The sequence below is a fragment of the Phyllobates terribilis genome, unplaced genomic scaffold (assembly GCF_046119375.1).
Source record: "Phyllobates terribilis strain yellow unplaced genomic scaffold, ASM4611937v1 Scaffold_2__4_contigs__length_985480577, whole genome shotgun sequence".
Taxonomy (NCBI): domain Eukaryota; kingdom Metazoa; phylum Chordata; class Amphibia; order Anura; family Dendrobatidae; genus Phyllobates; species Phyllobates terribilis.
In genome coordinates this window covers 843,881,393-843,903,766 of record NW_027362762.1, presented here as the reverse complement: position 1 = coordinate 843,903,766, position 22,374 = coordinate 843,881,393, and the positions used below count along the sequence as shown (strand labels likewise).

General features: G+C 45.1%; 2 protein-coding genes across 7 annotated transcripts in view; one reads left to right on the top strand and one right to left on the bottom strand.

The window, feature by feature from the left end:
- The window catches only part of PIMREG (PICALM interacting mitotic regulator), a 45,775-nt gene that overhangs the window by 23,370 nt on the left and 31 nt on the right, over positions 1–22,374 (bottom strand). For 2 of the 6 annotated variants that reach the window (XM_073667819.1, XM_073667823.1), the window contains exons 1-2: positions 21,939–22,374; positions 14,621–14,929 (exon numbers count right to left, since the gene is read on the bottom strand). The exon at positions 21,939–22,374 is cut by the window's right edge. In XM_073667819.1, coding sequence (XP_073523920.1) covers positions 14,621–14,929; positions 21,939–22,019 — 390 coding nt within the window. In that variant the 5' untranslated portion in view covers positions 22,020–22,374. Of the gene's footprint in view, positions 1–14,620; positions 14,930–21,226; positions 21,343–21,938 lie in introns of all 6 variants that reach the window. The other 4 variants (XM_073667820.1, XM_073667824.1, XM_073667821.1 and 1 more) reach the window with 3 other exon arrangements.
- Positions 22,148–22,374, top strand: part of AIPL1 (AIP like 1 HSP90 co-chaperone) — a 253,022-nt gene continuing 252,795 nt past the window's right edge. Inside the window, exon 1 of the mRNA XM_073667818.1 lies at positions 22,148–22,296. Coding sequence (XP_073523919.1) covers positions 22,213–22,296 — 84 coding nt within the window. The 5' untranslated portion in view covers positions 22,148–22,212. The remainder of the gene's footprint in view (positions 22,297–22,374) is intronic.

Genomic DNA, 22,374 nt, shown 5'->3' with positions numbered 1-22,374 from the left:
GAAAGATTAAATTTTTTTTTCCAAGTTCTAGCATAAATCCTGGTTGTGATAAGGTTTTCTACTATGCATTAGTGTAGTCACTAGATCTCGGGAGAATCCTTTGCGTTCCAACAGGGACCTCTCAAGTTCCACACCGTCAAGTGGAGGCCAGGAGCTTGAGGATGGAGTATCGGACCCTGGCTGAGGAGATCCGGGATTTCTGGTAGGACCCAAGGATCGGAGATGGACATGTTCCTCAGGCATGAGAACCAGGGCATCCTGGGCCAAAAGGGGGCGACCAGAAGGACCCTCGCCTTGTCCTCTCTGATCTTTCTTAGAACCATGGGAAGGAGATTGAATGGGGGGGGGGGGGGGGGGGGGGAGGCGTAGGCCAGACTGAAATCCCAAGCTATTTGGAGAGAGTCTACTGCCAGGGGGTTTTCTCTGGGATTTAGGGAGCAAAAGGGCTTTGTCTTTCGATTTAGCCTTGTGGCAAAGATCTACCACCGGAAGACCCCATTTCTGGACAATTTGGAAAAAAAAATATATATATCCTGCTTTAGTTCCCATTCGCCCTGTCTCAGAGAAAAACGGCTTAAGTAGTTTGCTTTTACGTTTTTCTTTTCCTTTGATGTAGAGGGCCGTTAAGGAAAGGAGATGGCATTCCGAAACCAGGTGGCTCAAAAGGCTGGTACCGATTTGGAGGAAGGACCGACCTCAGCCGGGGGATCATCCCTGGAGGCTGCAGATTCGTCCATTCCGCTGGAGCAGAGATACTGGACTTAGACGCCGAACCTCGTTTTCCTGAGGACCGGGCATTACCAAAAACACGCGGGCGATGCACCTTTTGGGGCTCCCCAAACCGCCGCTGAGATGGTGGAGATGGCTGCTGCTCAACTTGCTGCTGCAGTAGCTGCTGCTGCTCACTATCAAACTCCATGATAGGGAGAATGAAGCTGGGAAGCCCTGAACAGTGGTGCCTGGCCAGTTAAATAGGCCTTGATCCACCCCTCCGCCACCAGATTTCAATCAAATTCCTTTTTCTTTTTCCCAGTAACTTTACAAATAGGGACTATGAGGTACAGACACCCTATAAAAGCACAAGGCACAGGGGCACCCTGAAGCACTGAGTGATACTATGAGGCCCCATTAGGTACTAAAAGGCACTGTGAATCTCTATGAGGTACTAACAGGCGCTATACGGCACTATGAATGCACCATAAGGCACTATGGTATGCTATGAGTCACTATGACATGTTATGCTATGAAGAGCCATAAGGCGCTATGAAGTGCTATGAGGCACTATAAAGCACTATGAGACGCTATACGGCACTATGATGTGCTTTGAGACACTAACATGCGCTATGAGGCACTGTGAAGCGCTATGTGCCACGAGGCACTATTAAGTGACATGAAAAGCTATGCCAAGAGGCACCATGCTCTGATGCGCCAAGAGGCACCATGCTCTGATGCGCCAAGAGGCACCATGCTCTGATGCGCCAAGAGGCACCATGCTCTGATGCGCCAAGAGGCACCATGCTCTGATGCGCCAAAAGGCACCATGCTCTGATGCGCCAAAAGGCACCATGCTCTGATGCGCCAAGAGGCACCATGCTCTGATGCGCCAAGAGGCACCATGCTCTGATGCGCCAAGAGGCACCATGCTCTGATGCGCCAAGAGGCACCATGCTCTGATGCGCCAAGAGGCACCATGCTCTGATGCGCCAAGAGGCACCATGCTATGATGCGCCAAGAGGCACCATGCTATGATGCGCCAAGAGGCACCATGCTATGATGTACCAAGATGTGCTATGAAGCGCTATGCTATGACGCACTATGATGTGCCATAAGGCACTATGATGTGCCATGAGGCGAGGCACTATGATGTGCTATGAAGCGCTATGCTATGATGCACTATGATGTGCCATGAGGCGCTATGCTGTGAGGCACTATGATGTGCCATGAGGCACTATGATGTGCCATGAGGTGAGGCACTATGATGTGCCATGAGGTGAGGCACTATGATGTGCTATGAAGCGCTATGCTATGATGCACTATGATGTGCCATGAGGCGCTATGCTATGAGGCACTATGATGTGCCATGAGGCACTATGATGTGCTATGAAGCGCTATGCTATGATGCACTATGATGTGCTATAAAGCGCTATGCTATGAGGCACTATGATGTGCTATGAGGCATTAAGATGTGGCATGAGGCACTATGATGTGATATGAAGAGCTATGATGTGCTCTTTGTGAAGCGCAAAGAGGCTTTATAAGGCACTGCGCTCAGATTTTTATTTAAAAGAGTAATCCATCTGAACGAAGGATAAACCTTTCCTTTGGGTGGTAAATCTCAATTGTCAGACTAGCCCCACCCGAAGGAGCCAACTGATGAGACGCAGATGGACAGCAGACCTTCACAGAGACCATGTGCTGTATTAACACCATGTGCCGTCCTATGGATGGAGTAAACAGACTGGAGGACAACAGTAAAACCCTCAGTGTTAGTTTAACATTTACTGAGCAGATTGAGGCTCATTTTTGTGGTAAATTCTGAAGGTCAATCATGAGGCTCTGTGCGGCCCAGACATGTGGCTAACTTTAGCCTAGAGGTCTAAGGTCCAGCTTCCGTCCTGAAGCCAATTTTAAAGCACGATGCCCTTGGCCCAGATGGGGTCTTACAGAGCGCACACACTCCCATTTTTGAGTTTTGCGCAAACATCCTTCAGCCTTTCCTAGTATCCATAACAAGGAAAGGGCCCCATAATCAAGGTAAACATTCACGAAGAGCACTCACCACCAGCTGTACGGATTCGGAGGCAGGAACGAGTCACAGGCCTGTTCCTCTCCATCCGTCCATGCCTGAGCAATACTGGGGTGGTCAATCCCAGACAGGGCTTCTCCACTGATGCACGGAACTGGAGCTGTCGACCCCAGACAGGGGCACAGGTCCACAGCAGCTTCTCCACTGATGCACGGAACTGGAGCTGTTTGACTTTTTTTTTTTGCAGGGACACATGCATCGCGGTTAATACTGCACTAACAAACAGATGCCGGTAACCTGACTTCCGGGTTCCGGTCACATGATGTCCTCGTGGCGCGGTGACGTCATCAGGCCGCGACTTACAGGAGGACGGAAGTGCACGAGTGCCTCATACACCGCCGGCACTCCCAGGTAGGCCCTGCCCATAGCGATGGACTGCTACCTCTGAACGGGGCGCCGCTCTCCCGCGGCCTGCTCCTCGTCGGGGCGGAGGTTCGCAGACGGCCTCAGACCCGGCGCGCCGACCTCTGCCGGGTGTCGATGGGGACAACACCCCACGCAACTCGCATCTCCAGGGTGATGGTGGGCTTGCCACCCCAGATAGGGGCGCAGTCCCACTGCAATCCAGATCCCAACCAGGGCAGACTCCTCTACAGAAAGCGCAATCTGGCTGAAGCAGATAAAAGGTCTGCCACCCCAGATAGGGGCGCAGCTCCCCTGCATATCCGGTGCAAAAAAATGCTGCTCCTCTCCCAGATAGGGGTGCACTCGCATAGGCAGAACGCTGGAGCTGCAGATCCCAGATAGGGGCGCTGCTCGACAGCTGTCGCCATCCAGATCTTCCACGAGCCTGCAATAGGTTCCCTCCATCAAGGACAGGAAACCAAACTGAGGCGAGAGGGAGGGCCGCCCCCTTTTAAGCCTGTAGGTTTCCTGTCCTTGGTGGGCGGATCCCCTCTCTCGTGGTGCTGTCATGGTCGAAAGATAAAACTTGTTGCATCATTCCCAAGAAGACTCATGGCTGTACTAGCTCAAAAGGGTGCTTCTACTCCATACTGAGCAAAGGGTCTGAATACTTATGACCATGTGATATTTCAGTTTTTCTTTTTTAATAAATTTGCAAAAATGTCTACATTTCTGATTTTTTTCAGTCAAAATGGGGTGAGGAGTGTACTTTAATGAGAAAAAAATGAACTTTTTAGAATTTACCAAATGGCTGCAATGAAACAGAGTGAAAAATTTAAAGGGGTCTGAATACTTTCCATACCCACTGTATATTAGATATCTCAAGCGCTTATCCCCCTCCTCCTCGCTGTCGTGTGTGGGGCTGTAAGAAATCTGGCTACAGCAGGAGCCTCTGACCTCTGTAGTAGGATAAAAGAATGCTGAACCCCATCCCTAAGCAGAGCTTCAGTTAGGTCACCAGCCAGAGAAAGAACTGATCACCAGGAGATTATAGAGTTTTCTGTAGAATTGGTATAAGACTGGCTGTTTTGTTTCAGGACAGGATAGGTATAAATTGTTACAGACTAAGGCTATGTGGACATTATGTCTTTTTCAGGCAGATTCCGCTTGATATCAGGTTGAAAAAGCACCACAAAAAGGTTCCCATAAAATGACCATAGTGCTCAGCAATTTCAAAACGACATTGCTGTGCACATGTTATTATTCTTAATTTTTATTTATATAGCGCCATTGATTCCATGGTGCTGTACATAAGAAGGGGTTACATACCAAATACAAATATCACTTACAGTAAACAAACTAAAAATGATAGACTGGTACAGAGGGAAGAGGACCATGCCCTTGCAGGCTTACATTCTACAGGAATGGGGAAGGAGACAGCAGGTTGGGGGGGTTGCAGTAGCTCCGGTGTTGTTGAGGCGGCAGCAAGCAAGGTCATGGCAGGCTGTAAGCTTGTTTGAGGAGATGGGTTTTCAGGTTCCGTCTGAAGGATGCAAATGTGGAGGCTAATCGGACATGTTGAGACACAGAATTCCATAGGATGGGGGATATTTGGGATAAATCTTGGAGGCGATTGTGTGAGGAACGAATAAGTGTGGAGGAGAGAAGGAGGTCTTGGGAGGACCGGAGATTACGTAAGGGAACGTATCGGGAGATTAGTTCAGAGATGTACGGAGGAGAAAGGTTATGGATGGCTTTATAAGTCAGTGTTAAAAGTTTGAACTGGATATGCTGGGCAATTGGGAGGAGGGGGAGTAGCAGAGGAGTAGCGAGATGAGAGATGAACTAGTCACGCAGCAGAGTTAGGGAAGGACTGGAGGGGTGCAAGAGTGTTAGCAAGTAGGCCACAGAGGAGGATGTTGCAGTAGTCGAGGCGGGAGATTATGAGGGCATTCACAAGCAGTTTAGTAGATTGAGGGTTGAGGAAAGCACTGATTCCGGAAATATATTTTTGAGCTGGAGGCGACAGGAGGTGGTGAGAGCTTGGATGTGGGGTTTGAAGGACAGGGCAGAGTCAAAGGTTACTCTGAGGCAGCGGATTGCCGATACAGGGGAAAGTGTGATGTCATTTATTGTGATAGAAAGGTTAGGTGGGGAAGATATGCGAGATGTGGGAAAGATGAGGAGTTCAATTTTGTCCACATTGAGCTTGAGGAAGCAGGAGGAGAAGGAGGATATGGCTGCTAGACATGCTGAAATTCTGGACAGCAGAGAGGTGACATCTGGGCCAGAGAGGTAGATCTGGGTGTCATCAGCGTACAAATGGTACTGGAAGCCATGGGATTTTATGAGCTGTCCCAGGCCAAGGGTATAGATTGAGAAGAGTAGGGGTCCTAGGACAGAGCCTTGAGCGACTCCAACAGAGAGGGGGCGGGATGAGGAGGTAGTGTGGGAGTGGGAGACACTAAATGTGCGGTTAGAAAGGTATGAGGAGATCTAAGATAGGGCAAGGTTTTTGACGTCAAAGGAAAAGAGGATCTGTAGTAGGAGGCAGTGGTCAACTGTGTCGAAGGCAGAGGACAGGTCAAGAAGGAGTACAGAGAATTGTATGTTAGCTTTGGCTGAAAGTCATTAGTAATTCTGGTAAGGGCAGATTTGGTGGAATAGTGGGGGTGGAAGTCGGATTGTTGAAGAGAGAGTTAGATGAGAAGTGAGAGGAAAGTTCAGCGTGAATGTGTTTGCTCAAGGAGTTTGGAGGCAAATGGGATAAGTGATATGGGGCAGTAGCTGGACAAGGCGGTTGGGTCAAGGGATAGCTTTTTGAGGATGGGCGTCATTGTTCCGTCTTATGTCACCTTTTCACCACTTGAGGGTGAACAAACCCTGAAGCAGTTAAAAAAAAAAAAAAAAAAAAAAGTGAGATGCTCATTCTCCGGGCAGCTTCTGCCGGGAGGTCACCCGCTCTCTATACTCTAAAGTAAAGAGTAAAAGATGCTGGCGGCGGAGTTAACGAAAGAATGACAGCAATACTAGTGGCCAAGTCGCCCCAGGAAAGTGACCAACAGCATTTTTCTGAAGCGACTTCACTTAGAAAAACTCGCGCACAGCTTAGCACTTAGAAAGGATGCCTACATGTCTTGCTATTTTAATAATCGAAGAAATGAATAATTAAAGTAACTATGACTGTAACCAGGTCCAAGAGAAGTGTCCCCAAATCAAATATGAAAAATTTCTTGTACCTCTAGAATCCATACATATTTTTGACATTGTAATCCTCTCAAATATATAGCTTTGATAAGAGGACGTGCTTGTATATCGTATTTGCTGGCAGATACAGATGATACTTGCTTTAGTTCCTGGGATAACCATGGTATTAGTTTTGTCTGCATCTAAAGTACCTTTGAAGGAGAGCTTGCACCCTCCAGCCTGTCCACACAGGCCACATCCACGAGAACTTTCATGAATTTACGGTTCTTCCTCAGAAAATTTTCGTGCCCCCTCTGCATTTGCACTTCATCCCTGGATTTCTGATTATTTATGAGTCCATTCAGCTGTGTGAGGATATACTCTCCAGCAATATCCTCATGTAAAGTACCTTTGAAGGAGAGCTTGCACACTCCTATCTATGCAGGCCACATCCATTCTTGGCCCCTCTGCTCTTTATCCCTGTATTTCTGACTATTTATGAGTCCATACTCTCCAGCAATATCTTCATCTAAAGTACTTTTGAAGGAGAGCTTGCAGCCTCCTGTCCACGAGGGCCAAATCCATGAGAACTTCCATGAATTCACGCTTTTTCCTCTCATAATTTTCTTGGCCCCTCTATACTTTATCCCTGTATTGCTGATTATTTATGAGTCCATTCAGCTTCATAAGAACATACTCTCCAGCAATATCACCGACTGTCCTAAGGATGTACCTTTCCAGCCAGAACATGTTTTTAACTCCAAATAAAACAGTCACTTTAGAGATCAAAGCAACAAAATCACCTGTTGAGCAGAAAATGACTGAAGGTTCTCAGAAACGTAGAACTTTGTGACATCTCAGCAGTGACATCACAATTCATTGTAACAGGTTACCACGGCAACCTAACAGATAAAGAGGCTGTAACCTGGCATATAAAGTTGGAGTTTTGTTCTAAATTCACTAATTAGTAATAAGTCATATAGTAACTAAATAGTATTATATAAAAAGCTGCACAGTATTATATAAAAAGCTGGATCTGCAGAAATGGTAGCTGCTTAATTAAGTTTGGCACATCATTACACAAGTTTGTCTAGACGCCCCCATACACTTTAAACTAAAGTTGGATGAACCTGACAAAATCAGTAGGATTGGATGATGTGTACCCCACTGATCAGCTGTTACTTGCTCTGGCAAACAGCTCCATTCATTGTATAGCAGTCACTGCTGGGTGATGAAGAGCAGGCCCTATCAAAAGAGTAGGAGCTGTTGAACAGTACCCACAGTTCCCTGCAGTAGCCACTACACATTGATTGGAGGTGATGTATGACGCATTTTTAAATCAGCTTAGTTGCTGGAGAGTAAGGGCCTATATCAGTGGTGGGGAACCTAGGACAAGCGCAGCATCTCCTCAGCCAGCACGTCATCCCCCTCTTACTAGCGCCGCCGCCACTCTAATCTGCACACACACCTTCCCATCAGGGAGGGGGCGCATGCAAAGTGGCCGCGGGCGCTAGTGCGTGCATCAGTCTGCGCGTATGAGGAGAATGAGGGGATGGCGGGCGGGCTGAAAAGATAGCGCGTGCCCACAGGTAGAACTGTGATATATGAAGAGACCAGATCAGCGTTGGAACAACAGGGGTGAGTAGTTATTTTCACTTTTTTTAATCTGGGGCCACTATACAGTATGGAGCACTATGCGGGGCCATTATACAGTATGGAGCACCATCTGGGGCCCATTACACTGTATGGAAATCTATGTGGAGATTACAGTTGGAGAATCATACTGTGATGGAGGTCACCATTCTTTGGTGGGGGGATTGAGAGAGGGGTAAAGTAAGGTCATCATACTGTACATATGGAGGAATTCACGGTGTTTGGGGCACTTTTGTTTGCATCGCACATTATCTGTTTTATTCAAGGTTTTTAACCTTTGTTATTACATATTTAAATTAGGCCATTGGGCCATATGCTTTTTATTGCTCTTACATAACATATTATATTAGCCCACTATAATTCCAAAAGTTAATCGTTTTATTTGATAAAAAAGGTCTACAATTGAGGAAGTTTTTCCTTTACAAATATCAAGGTTGGCCCGCGACCTTTTCCATGCTTTTAACTTTGGCCCTCTGTGTATTTGAGCTTGCCATCCCTGGTTTAAAGGGTTATTCTCATCATGACAATTGCAAAGAGGTTGTAAAAACAAACAACTTTACTTTTCATTTAAAATACTCTCCAATCTCAAGAACTGACAGCCTCTGCAATGGGTAGCTAGTATCTTAGGCTTGGAGTGCAGCGCTTACAAGCTCTTTGCTATAGACTCTATAGCGCGCTAATGTAGGAGTTGTTTTTGTAAACTAAAACCTCAGTGTTCAGGTTAAATTGAAGTTGGCACTTTGTGATAAATAAGTGGGTTTTGGATTGCCGTGTGGGCACTCGGTCTATTAAAGGTTCTCCATCACTGACCTATCCTAAGGATAGGCCATCAATGTCTGATCGGACAGGGTCCGACACCCGGTACTCCTGCCAATCAGCTGTTATCGGTGCCAGCAGCTGGAAGTACTTACTTGCCGAGCTGGCCGTCTTCATGTAGTGGCTGTTGCGGGGTACTGTACATCCGCCTCCTATTCAAATCAATAAAAGGCGGATGTGCAGTACCCTGCGGCAGCCACTACATGTAGACGGCCAGCTCGGCAAGTGCGTAATTCCGGCCACCGCCGTTAGCATCTGATCGGCAGAGGGTGCTGGGTGTCAGACCCCGGCAGATCAAACATTGATGGCCTATCCCAAGGCTAGGCCAACAATGTAAAAGTAGTGGACAATCTCTTTAAGTGTTTTACTCAAAGTAGCTCTTGGCATAAGGCAGTAACGTAGCAAAGTTCTCCTTTTACAGTAACGGATTTGAGGAAGTCTGCTACCATTCTCTGTATCGCTGGGACGTTGACGATTGACATGGCTTTCTAGATATACAAAGCCCTCCGGGACTTGAGACACAAGAGCAGATAGTCTTATCATTCCTCGTTACTTTGTAGAGATACGTCCCTCTTCTACATACTAACTTATCAAACTAACGGATACATTCCACAAATGCTTCACATTTTCCCGCCCAAGGTCTCCGGGAATAATCCAAGCTGAAAAGCTTTTCTGTGCCAGAAATGTTTTTAGAAAAAACAGAACATTAGTCTGAATAGCTGACAACATCATTTCAGATAGGGAAGTTCTGTAATAAATGCAAAATTCTCGCCCTGTAATCTTACATTGATTGCAGTTAAAATTAACCATGTGGCCCCTGTCGGTGACTCCTCAGAATGGAGCAATACACAGTACAGCGTCTACAACAATGAAAGCGGCTGTGAGGGGGCAGCGTATAATGATTAAACATGTTTTTGCTTTCAAAATGCAAAAAAAAATAAATAAATAAATAAAAACTTCTCCATGATTAAGTACCAAATAGGCTGAATTTTCAAGGGGGGTCAGTTCACGTGATTCCCATGTCATATACAGGTGCTTCTCACTAAATTAGAAGATCATCAAAAAGTTAATTTATTTCAGTTCTTGAATACAAAAAGTGAAACTCATATATTATATAGAGTCATTACAAACAGAGTGATCTATTTCAAGTGTTTATTTCTGTTAATATTGATGATTATGGCTTACAGCCAATGAAAACACAAAAGTCATTATCTCAGTAAATTAGAATTAACAAAAAACACCTGCAAAGGCTTCCTAAGCATTTAAAAAGGTCCCGTAGTCTGTTTCAGTAGGCTCAACAATCATAGGGAAGACTGCTGACCTAACAGATGTCTAGAAGGCAGTCATTGACACTAAAATAAATACAAAGTAAATTTTGCATTTGATTTGGAAATCAAGGTCCCAGAGTCAGGAGGAAGAGTGGGGAGGCCACAATCCAATCTAGTGTGAAGTTTCCACAATCAGTGATGGTTTGGGGAGCCATGTCATCTGCTGGTGTAGGTCCACGGTTTTACCAAGACCAAAGTCGGCGCAGTCGTCTACCAGGACATTTTAGAGCACTTCATGCTTCCCCCTACCGACAAGCTTTTTGGAGATGGATATTTCATTCTCCAGCAGGACTTGGCACCTGTCCACACTGCCAAAAGTACCAATAACTGGTTTAAAAACAACAGTATCACTGTGCTTGATTGGCCACCAAACTCGCCTGACCTTAATCCCAGAGAATCTATGGGGTATTGTCAAGAGGAAGATGAGAGACACCAGACCCAACAATGCAGACGAGCTGAAGGCTGCTATCAAAGCAACCTGGGCTTCCATAACCCCTCAGCAGTGCCACAAGCTGATCGCCTCCATGCCATACCGCATTGATGCAGTAATTGATGCAAAAGGAGCCTCGACCAAGTATTGAGTGCATTTACTGAACATACATTTCAGTAGGACAACATTTTAAAAACATTTTTCAAGCTGTTATTGTAAACAGGGCTGTGGAGTCGGAGTCAGTATAAAATGGACCGACTCCGAAAATATATAATAAATTGGGTACAGTAGTTCAATGCAGTTTGTGGGGAATATTTTTTTCATAATAATTTGGGAAAGTTATGAAATGTCCTATAAATGTCTGTCCTATTCCTGATCTAAGGGTCTAGACTTTTAGCTGAGATGAATCTGTGCTACAGTAAATGTATCACTTCAACATGAGCCATGTATGAGGGAGTCGTGGAGTCGGAGTCATGGAAATTGAGAAGTCGGAGGTTTGGCTTACCAACTCCAAAGCCCTGGTTATAAAGTATTCTAATTTACTGAGATAATGACTTGTGTTTTCATTGGCTGTAAGCCATAATCAACATTAACAGAAATAAACACTTGAAATAGATCACTGTTTGTAATGACTCTATATAATATATGAGTTTCACTTTTTGTATTGAAGAACTGAAATAAATTAACTTTTTGATGATATTCTAATTTAGTGAGATGCACCTGTATAGTGCACATTGAGCAGCCCGGCAGACCTCAAAATTAAAGAAATGCCATAGTGGTAGCTTTCAGAGGGGAGTCCCAGGTCAGTAAAGACTCATCCAGACAAGTGGGCTCCATACGTATTTGTTAGCTTTGAACCCAATTTATAAAATGCCATTTAAAAATCAGCAAGCTAATGGCATCCATGTTTTGTAGCTTTTCCATACAATGATTGAATGGTGAATTACAGAACTTTTTCACCTATACTAATGAACTGGATCTGTGTAGAAGACGTGTACATTTTTTCGTGGAGTTTTCTCACGGTTTTTCTTTGCAAGTTGATATAGGGAGACGTTTTTGACACCGGGAAGTGGGGAACACTAAGCCACCCGAGACATCAGAACGCTTCTGCTACTGAAGGAAATACGGACGAATTACAGTGTAAAATACCCTGTAGTGAAGTTTTTGCAATGTTTGTTTTTCCTCCCGTTCTTCAAAGGCCCTTAAAGGGACTTTCTGAAAACCAAAAAACGTGGCCAAGCACTAACAGGCCGGTAGTTGCTACTTACCTGCCTGTGCATGGCCGTTCTTCCCCGGCACAGAGCGGTCAGAGACCACTCCTGCCGGTGAATCAACTGCATCTGCTGACATCACGTCGACAGAGCGGCTGCTTCCAACGTCATTCTGATTGATAGCCGGCTCCCCCAGTTAGGCAGCCGGAATCCGGGAGTCAACTCCACAGGATACTGACGTGGCTGCTGGATCATGGTTCTGCTAATTATTTCACTCATCTCTAACCATTATATAGGTTGATAAATTGGACTTTTGTTGATTCAGCAATTAATGTTGATTTTTCAAATACCAGAGTTACCAAAAGGACAGCCACAGGGGTCCTGAAGAAGGAGGAGGACTACGCTTCCTTCTAAAGGCGTCGGTGATTTGTGGCCGCATCTTCGGCAGTGATGCCACACCACTTCCCCACAAGCCCCCTGCACGTGCCACAGAATAGCAGCAGCGCTTCCGGCGGGAGATCACTGCCATCTCAGTATCATCTGACAGGCACGATATAAGGGAACGCTCCCGCAAAGGATGTATTGCACACATGACCTTGTTCAGTACATGCAACGCCGGATTCGGGGCCTAAGGACTGACACAGTAAGGGCTCTATCAATATCAGTCACAGCATTTCACCTTTTGACAACAGATCAATCTGGAACGGGCTGAAGCACTCTAAGGCAAACAAGGGACATTCTCCAATACTCATCCCTTGGTGTTTACCACTAAATTGGACACAATATTCCTTGGCTGTGTAAGGAGACAAGCCACTGTGGAACCAGAACAGCATGGAGGCATGGCAGAGGAGAGGAGTGTGATCAGAACTCTGGGGACAGCGTTATCAGGGAAACGAGCTGAGGAGGAAAACAGTACGTGTACAAGTTCTGAGGTGATTCTGACGCCGAACAAGGAGACGGGAGGAGCAACAGCAGCGTCCAGAGCTCCTGTCAGGAAGAAGGGTGCCGCGTATCCGCCCAGCCCAGACGTCGATGGTCAAGCCCCGAGCGACGCCAGTCAAGGTTCCTCACCCAGGTTACGTCGGTCGACAGAACGGGAATAGATAGCGGCGGCACGGTTCTCAAGACGTGTGCGCCAGAGACAGGACGTCGCAGAAGCTCCGGAGGTGCGAGATCAGATTCACGTTCAGGTCGGTGACCAGGAAGGACGCGTGAGACGGGCCGTTACCTCTGACAGAGACATATGGTACCGGGCACGGATAAGGGGAAAGACAGTAGTCAGACGGGGACCAGCAGACCCCTGAGCAGCATTGCGAAAGTGGATAAAGAGTTAAGGGGGAAACGGGCAGCGAGTTGTGATAGAAACAAGAGTATTGCCAAAGCTTTAAAAGACAGCCCCTCGCCCGATATAGTTAATGACATTCTAATTCCCCTTCCCTCCAGTAGATCATTTATACTACCAACTGATCATTTATTCTGTTATGTGATTTATTGCTCATTTTACTCTCAAATGTAGAGAAATTGTTACCATATAATACATGTTTTACAATTAATATTAGTTGTTAAAAGAAGTATACTTTTGATCCGTCTGTGTCTCGGCTGTTGCATTCTGGTACCTGCTTATCGCTGTTATAACAGCGATCTGTGCACATTTGATCTATTTATACTAGCCTGTACATATTGAGATATATGTACATATATTTGCTGCCCGACTAACCCACCTGTCCCCCCGCTATTTCCTGGCCTCTCCTCTGTCAATCCCTTCACCGGCTCCCCATTGCCCAGAGACTCCAGTTGAAAAGCCCAACTTTGGCATACAAAGCCATCCACAACCTGTCTCCTCCATATATCTGTGACCTAGTCTCCCGGTACTTACCTGCACGCAACCTCCGATCCTCACAAGATCTCCTTCTCTACTCCCCTCTTCCCACAATCGCATACAAGATTTCTCCCGTGCATCCTCTCTACTCTGGAACTCTGTACCCCAACACATCAGACTCTTGCCTACCGTGGAAACCTTCAAAAGGAACCTGAAGACCCACTTCTTCCAACAAGCCTACAACCTGCAGTAACCATCGCTCCACCATACCGGTGCACGACCAGCTCTATCCTTAACCATCCCTTGTAGATTGTGAGCCCTCGCGGGCAGGGTCCTCTCTCCTCCTGTACCAGTCACTGACTTGTATTATTCATGATTATTGTACTTGTTCTTTTATTATGAAATTAAGAGAAACCAAAAGAGGAAAACACCGAACATGTAGTCCAAGAAGAATGTGGAACATAAGTTAGAAGATTTAAAATACCTTTATTGGACAAATAGTGGTATATGGTGGCATTACAATGGACTCAGAGCTACAGTGTTTTAAACTTCTTCGTTATAACAACAATGAATGTCAGTCTGTTTTAAACCTTCTAACAACCTTAATGGGGTTTTTGTCTTCCTCTGGATCAACCAACATGTTAAGTTTCATAGTTTTTAAGGTTAAAGGTAAACCTAACAAAATAAAAAGACATTTGAAGACTGATGTTGATGTAAAGTACACATATGGGAAATGTTATTAACTTTTTTTTTGTGCGTGGAATGACCATTTGGTTTAACTGTATAAATATTTAAAGTTGGAAATTCAGAAAAATTTGCAATTTCAATCAAATTTCAGATATTGTTTATAAATAAATGCAAAACACAACCCTAAATTTACTAATGGCATAAAGTACAATGTGTCCAAAAATAAATAAAATAAAAATCACTGGGATATGCTAAAACATTCCAAAGTTATTAGCACATGAAGTAACATGTCAGATTTGGAGAGTTTGGCTCAGTCATTTAAAGGGTTCAAAAACGTACCACAACATTTACCTTTGACATGGCTCCAAACACGTTCATAGCTGTAACGGTCATCCTGGACTGTAGGGGGCGCCGCTTCTCCTTCACTCCCACTCTGCTCCAGTCAGGAACAGCATTTATGTTGATTTCCACCGGCTTTAGCGGCATCCTCTTCCGCAGGGACATGCGCACTGTGTTAAGGGAGCTGGACGACGGCCTTTTTCTGAACTTGTCAGGCTGAGGACTGTCCTGTTCATCAATGTTTTCCAATACATCGTGATTCCTCCAACCAACACTTTGAAAGATTGAAGACATCTTCTTTGTCAGACACTGGAAAACATGAGGAATAAAATAACGGTGAAAGTCTCACATGTGCAGGAAGCTTCACATTTTACTTATACGCCTGAGTGAGAGGAATTGTCTCTCGTGTCAGTGAGACGCCCAGTTAGTAATGGAGATCAATGAATATGCATCGTTACATTACAGGCTGCTGTTTATGGTGCTCAGGTCAGTCAACAGACCCAAGTTTATGGACTACAAGGTTTGTACATTTCTTTTGGACCGATATATGCCAGTGACTATTTAACATACATTTTAGGCAGGTTAACATAACATAGCAGATTTGCTACCAAAGTTGACAATATAAACTGTATAGAGTACACAGATCTCTCTGATGATACTGGTGTATTTACTTTGAAAATCCATGTCAGAATGGCTGCATAATTCTGATATTAATATAACTCCATCTAAAGAGTGAGAGCTCATGAGTTCAAGTGTATTCAGTCTCCTACAGACTGACAGCTGCAGCTTGTACTGAGCAGTGTGCGATCTCAGCAGCAGCAGGGAGGAGGGACACTGAGGAGCTGTCAATCAGGCTAAGTGGGTAGAGATTGAATAATAATTAGTGAAAGTTTCATTCAATCATTCTGACATGGATTTTCTAAGTAAATACAGCATTATCAGGTCTAAAAGATCCAATTAATAATATCGGCAGTATGTATTGTGAATTCTGGTTACACATCTGCTAATATATGCTCCACAATAATCGCCGACCAGAATTAAGCGTGCACATAATGATCGTTCTGTGTGCATGGAGGAATATCATTGTCATCGGCAGCACAAGTCCTGTTTGCACGGGGCGATCTGCTGCCTATAGCAATGATTTTAACGCCAGCAGGAAAGATTCAATCACCCAACAAACAAGTATTTTGCTGGTTTATTGATATGTTTCCACAGGTCGATAAGAACGAGCAGTCTAACACTTGTTCCCAAATATAAAATAAATGGTCTCAAAAGGAGGTTGTCAGGCCAAACTGACAGTATAAGCTAAAGCACATCACCCCTTAGCGACACACACACACATATATATATATATATATATATATATATATATATATATATATATATATATATATATATATATATATATATATATATATATATATATATATATATATATATATATATATATATATATATATATATATATACACATACTAAGGGGCCATGTGCTTTAGGCTATACTAATCAATGTTTCTGAAGTTTAATCAAACATGCTGATAGGTTGCTTGGTGCACCCTTGGTGTAGATAAGGCTCAGTTTCAGTTTACCGTTCTGCAAGCTGATGCCTCCCTCACCGGTGACTGCTCACTACAGGCAAGCTAGTCCTGTCAATGTCTGAGGAGAAAGATCAGGCAAGCTGGTGCTGCCAATCGTCAGTGACAGAGGCGTTGGCATGCAAAGCCAGTGGGCGGGACGGTACACCGAGCCTCTTGATCACATTAAAGGGACTCTGTCAGCACAGAATGACTGATTAAACCAAGTAGAGTAGCTTGGTGCATCATGGTTGGGCCAATCATTTACATACACATTACCTGCCCGCTTGTTTTCCCTCCATCTCTACCACCCCATTTTATGGGAAGGTGTACAGTCCTGTTCATGATTATTGGCACCCATGAAGTTTAAAGCTCACCTGTCAGTAGTATTGTGCTCAGTAAACTACATACACTGTCAGGTGGGCGACATTACACTGATTAAAATGATACCTTGGTTGATTAAATCCATCCTGTGGTTCTTGTGTAATCTTTACTTTCAATTTGGAGATAACGATATGCTCATGCTTCGGGTTGGCCTGTGCGGGGCGCTATGCTTACATATTCATCCGTATGCTCTTATGACAGCTCACTGATCGTTCACTGACCTGCCTACTATTTTACATAATGCATATGTGTAGTAGTGCGGGGCTAGGTAAAATAGGAGGCAGGTCAGTGAAGGATCAGTGAGCTGTCATAAGAGCATACAGATGAATATGTAAGCAGAGCACCAGATAGAACGCCCCCCCACAAGCTGCCCCAAAGTATGAACATATCATTATCTCCAAACTGAAAGTAAAGATTACACAAGAACCACAGGATGGATCTAATCAACCAAGGTATCATTGTAATCAGTGTAATGTCGCCCACCTGACAGTGTATGTAGTTTACTGAGCACAATCCTACTGACAGGTGCGCTTTGAGTACATAATGTGGAATATCTCCTAGAAAAAAATTAGTCAAGTGAAATAGTTGTTTGTATAGAGCAGTCGTGTTAAATACAAAAGAGCAAATGATCAACAATAAATATAAACAAAAAACAATGGGAGGGAAAAATAGAAAAACCCAAAGCTTGCCTTGTCACTGGTATTGGCACCTTTTACATTAATTTAGTATTGAAACAGATTTTGACTCGCCTGTGGTAAATCACAAAAGAGATTCACCTGTGATTAATTGTCGGTCGCCATGTGACATGAATTAGCCAATGAATGATGACTTCAGTGTTTTAAAAAGCCACATGATAGGCCCTGTTCCTTTATCATGTGGCTTTTTAAAACACTGACGTCACTGGCAGCGATTAGAGGACCAAAGGTGTGATTTTAATAGGGGCATCTTAGTTTATATTGTTAGTTTGAGCTGCGCTCATCAAGCGTATGAAAAATAGTCAGTAGGAAAAAATAAATAAAACAATGATTTTCATCCTTATTGTTGTGTCCGTATTTTTCTACTGTTTCCCATATTAAGAATTGTGATGTAATTGTAAATAAAATGGATGCAATATGGATAATCCACATGGGATCTGTTTTTAAGCACCTGCAGAATTGAATGGGGATAGTTTTATCCTAAAAAAAACTAGGAGACTAGAAAATGCTTGGTCCGTATGGAAAAAAAAAAAGTCATCTGAAGAGCCCTATTCAATAACATTGGTCCGTGTAATGCCTGTGTACTGATCTGTGACAATCAAGAACGTGAAAAAACAGGGCACTTCTGGACGCCCAGGTGCACAAGTAGGATCCCAATCCGTCAATTACATTGTAAAAGACACGTGGGTTTCAACAGGAATAATTTATTAAATGTGAAATATACAGAAAAACATAAAGAGACGTTTCGGTGAACACAAGACCTTCATCAGTAATCTGGATAGCGCTTCCGGTCTTAGCTGTGGATGCCGCAGACTTTCTCCTGGCTCTGCAGCACGCAGTCTTTCCACTATACAGATGAAGGTCTTGTGTTGATCGAAACGTCACTATTATATTTCTCTGAATATTTCACATTTAATAAATTATTCCTGTTCAGACAAACTGAATGAGTGCCACGTGTCTGAGGGAGTCGGAGTCATAGAAATTGAGAAGTCGGAGGTTTGGCTTACTGACTCCACAGCCCTGGTGAAAAACACGGATATAATATGAATGTTAAGATGTATATCTGAATGAGGCTTTATATACTTCTCTGGACCCCATTCAGTACATGGCTACGCTGAGTCATTAAAGAGGACCTGTCACCGAGTCAAAAACGATCAGCTTTTGTTCTCAACTTGGGAGAAGCGGAAATAAAAGTTGTTTTTTTTGTAAATCTGCCATACAGTTCCAGAGATATGCGCCTTTATTTATTGCTAATTTTTATGATCTTTGCCAAGGGGGCGGTGTTCACAGGTATTATAAAGCAGCCTAAAGACACATCCTCAGAGACCCCAGTGAGCACCGCCCCCTTGGTAAAGACTATATAATTCAGCACTAAAAAAGGCCCATATCTCTGGAACCGAATGGTGGATTTTAAGAAAAAGGAAAAAAAATAGAAACAAATTGAAAACTCAGGGGAGCAGTAGGAATTTGGCTACGTCCTCACATTCACTTAACACATGCGGAGCTACCGCACCCTATACATTCAATTGGGGAAATTTTTGTTGCAGAGACTAGCGTCTCCGCAACAGAAATTGACATGCTGCGGCTCTTAAAGCCGCGCTGCCGGTGAGTTTATGCGGATTTCTATCCCATCCACTGTGCTTCTATTATAGGACGCAGCGTTTTGGATGCAGCACAGGTGAGCTACGTCCAAAACGCTGCAAATACTGATCATGGACACGTACCCTTAAACAGCAAAAAACTGGCCACTTTTGACCTGATGACACGGCCTCTTCAACCAACATGGAATGCAAAATCTCCTTTTTTGTGGATCTGCCATTGGGGAGAAGTCAAGACGTCCCCAAACACATCACTACTGCTGCACAAGTTATACAATGAGCGAGCATTGTGGGGCTGATAAATGCCGTATGAGAGGAGGGACATAGAGAAAGGAATTTTGAAAAAGGGAAGATCACAGGCAGCACATGGATCTTTGGCCAAGTGTGGAGGAAGGAGGAGGAGAAGAAGACAGACTAGAAGCGAGACACTTGTGTTGTCCTCACGGGAAAGATCAGTTCTCTATGGCTGATTCAGTTAACAGGACGCATAAAGGACAAGAGGCCAAAAATAAAAAAATACACTGCTCAAAAAAATAAAGGGAACACTCAAATAACACATCCTAGATCTGAATGAATGAAATATTCTCATTGAATACTTTGTTCTGTACAAAGTTGAATGTGCTGACAACAAAATCACACAAAAATCATCAATGGAAATCACATTTATTAACCAATGGAGGCCTGGATTTGGAGTCACCCCCAAAATTAAAGTGGAAAAACACACTACAGGCTGATCCAACTTTGATGTAATGTCCTTAAGACAAGTCAAAATGAGGCTCAGTATTGTGTGTGGCCTCCACGTGCCTGTATGGCCTCCCTACAACGCCTGGGCATGTTCCTGATGAGGTTGCGGATGGTCTCCTGTGGGATCTCCTCCCAGACCTGGACTAAAGCATCCGCCAACTCCTGGACAGTCTGTGGTGCAACATGACGTTGGTGGATGGAGCAAGACATGATGTCCCAGATGTGCTCAATCGGATTCAGGTCTGGGGACCGGGCGGGCCAGTCCATAGCTTCAATGCCTTCATCTTGCAGGAACTGCTGACACACTCCAGCCACATGAGGTCTGGCATTGTCCTGCATTAGGAGGAACCCAGGGCCAACCGCACCAGCATATGGTCTCACAAGGGGTCTGAGGATCTCATCTCGGTACCTAATGGCAGTCAGGCTACCTCTGGCAAGCACATGGGGGGGCTGTCCGCCCCTCCAAAGAAATGCCACAGAACACCAGGATTGGCAAAGCCGCCACTGGCGCCCTGTGCTCTTCACAGATGAATGCAGGTTCACACTCAGCACGTGACAGAGTCTGGAGACTCCGTGGAGAGTGATCTGCTGCCTGCAACATCCTTCAGCATGACCGGTTTGGCAGTGGGTCAGTAATGGTGTGGGGTGGCATTTCTTTGGAGGGCCGCAGAGCCCCCCATGTGCTCGCCAGAGGTAGCCTGACTGCCATTAGGTACAGAGATGAGATCCTCAGACCACATGTGAGACCATATGCTGGTGCGGTTGGCCCTGGGTTCTTCCTAATGCAGGACAATGCCAGACCTCATGTGGCTGGAGTGTGTCAGCAGTTCCTGCAAGATGAAGCCATTGAAGCTATGGACTGGCCCGCCCGTTCCCCAGACCTGAATCCGATTGAGCACATCTGGGACATCATGTCTCGCTCCATCCACCAACGTCACGTTGCACCACAGACTGTCCAGGAGTTGGCGGATGCTTTAGTCCATGTCTGGGAGGAGATCTCACAGGAGACCATCCGCAACCTCATCAGGAGCATGCCCAGGCGTTGTAGGGACGTCATACAGGAACGTGGAGGCCACACACAATACTGAGCCTCATTTTGACTTGTTTTAAGGACATTACATCAAAGTTGGATCAGCCTGTAGTGTGTTTTTCCACTTTAATTTTGGGGGCGACTCCAAATCCAGGCCTCCATTGGTTAATAAATTTGATTTCCATTGATGATTTTTGTGTGATTTTGTTGCCAGCACATTCAACTTTGTACAGAACAAAGTATTCAATGAGAATATTTCATTTATTCAGATCTAGGATGTGTTATGTGAGTGTTCCCTTTATTTTTTTGAGCAGTGTATTATATATAGCAATTAGTACAACCCGATCAGCCAGTAGTAAAGAAGGATTTCTGCTGTAAAGATTGTTTCATCTTCTATTGCTCCATCTCAGAAACGTACAATAAGCTGAGCTTTTACTCCCCCTCCCCGGATTCAGCAGCGACATCACATCTAGAGTGCTTGTAACCGCTGCAGCCAATCATTTAGCTCAGCAGCTCTGCTAATGTAGATGACACAGGCCGCTGAGCAGTCATTGGCTGCAGCGTTTCAGAGTGAGACATACCTGGCTGAGATCATACGGCCAGTGTCTTATACCTGGTGCCCGTGGATACCTTTAAAGGGCCTTTGTCACATCCAAAATGTTAACCCACATACACAGGCACGTATGGGACTCCATCCCTAAAAAAAAATATACCTTAGTATTGCTTTCAAAGAAAATAAATATTTACTTTGTATATAAATGGATGGGGTTTGGGTGCACCCCTGGTGTGGCTAAGAGCTCAGTGCATCATCATCCTCCTCAATCTGCACTGAGCACCATCACATTGGGAATAACAGGGCTCTAATGGCTGCTGTACAGTACTGAGCGCAGGACGCAGACAGTAGCCGCAATGACACAATATGTGACAATTCTCACTGTGCAGACTGAGGGGGCATTATTTGGTGACATATCCCCTTCAAAAAGGATAATTCCACCACAATGGAATATATACATCATACACATTTATTATACACATATATAGCTCAGCTGTTTGTACACGGTGTATCGCTGAGGCTGGGGTTCTCACCCCTGCAGTGGTGACTGTACACACAGCGCGGTTTTCAGTTACATCCTACTACACCATTTCCCCTGCACACACGATGGCGGCGGACAATACAAGCCTCCTCTCAGCAGTGATCCTGCACCGATGAGAGTAGCAGCAGCAGCAGCAGCAGCAGCCGTGCACAGCCGCTCCCGCCGGACACTGTGGTATCTGGGAGCCCCGGGAACTCACCCGCTCGCTGTCCGCTCCGCTCCTTGTGTGTTCGAATCCGGCGCCGCCGCTGCCGCTCGCTCCTCTCCCCTCCGCTCTCATTGGTTGGCGCGCAGTTCTGGCGTTGTGGGAATTAACTATCGCGCTGCTGTATCTCTCTGTGGATGCTGCGGCGGGAGCAGCGGGGAGGCCGGGAGTTGTAGGGTTACACTGGACGTGGATTGGGCGGGAGACTGTACCATGTTGTGGGAGCGGGAGTGTCCGGTCCTGATTACAGAACGTTCACACGCGGCTCATGGAGCTCTGCGGGAAGGGAGCGGCTTCTATCCCGTACATGGTGAGGGGCCGGGGCGTGAGCTGTGCGCCCCGTATGTCCTCAGTAAGTCTGATGTCCGTGTTGCACATAGGTGCTTTATCCGTTTCTTTCAGGTACGTCACGTATCCTGTATGGTGCTAG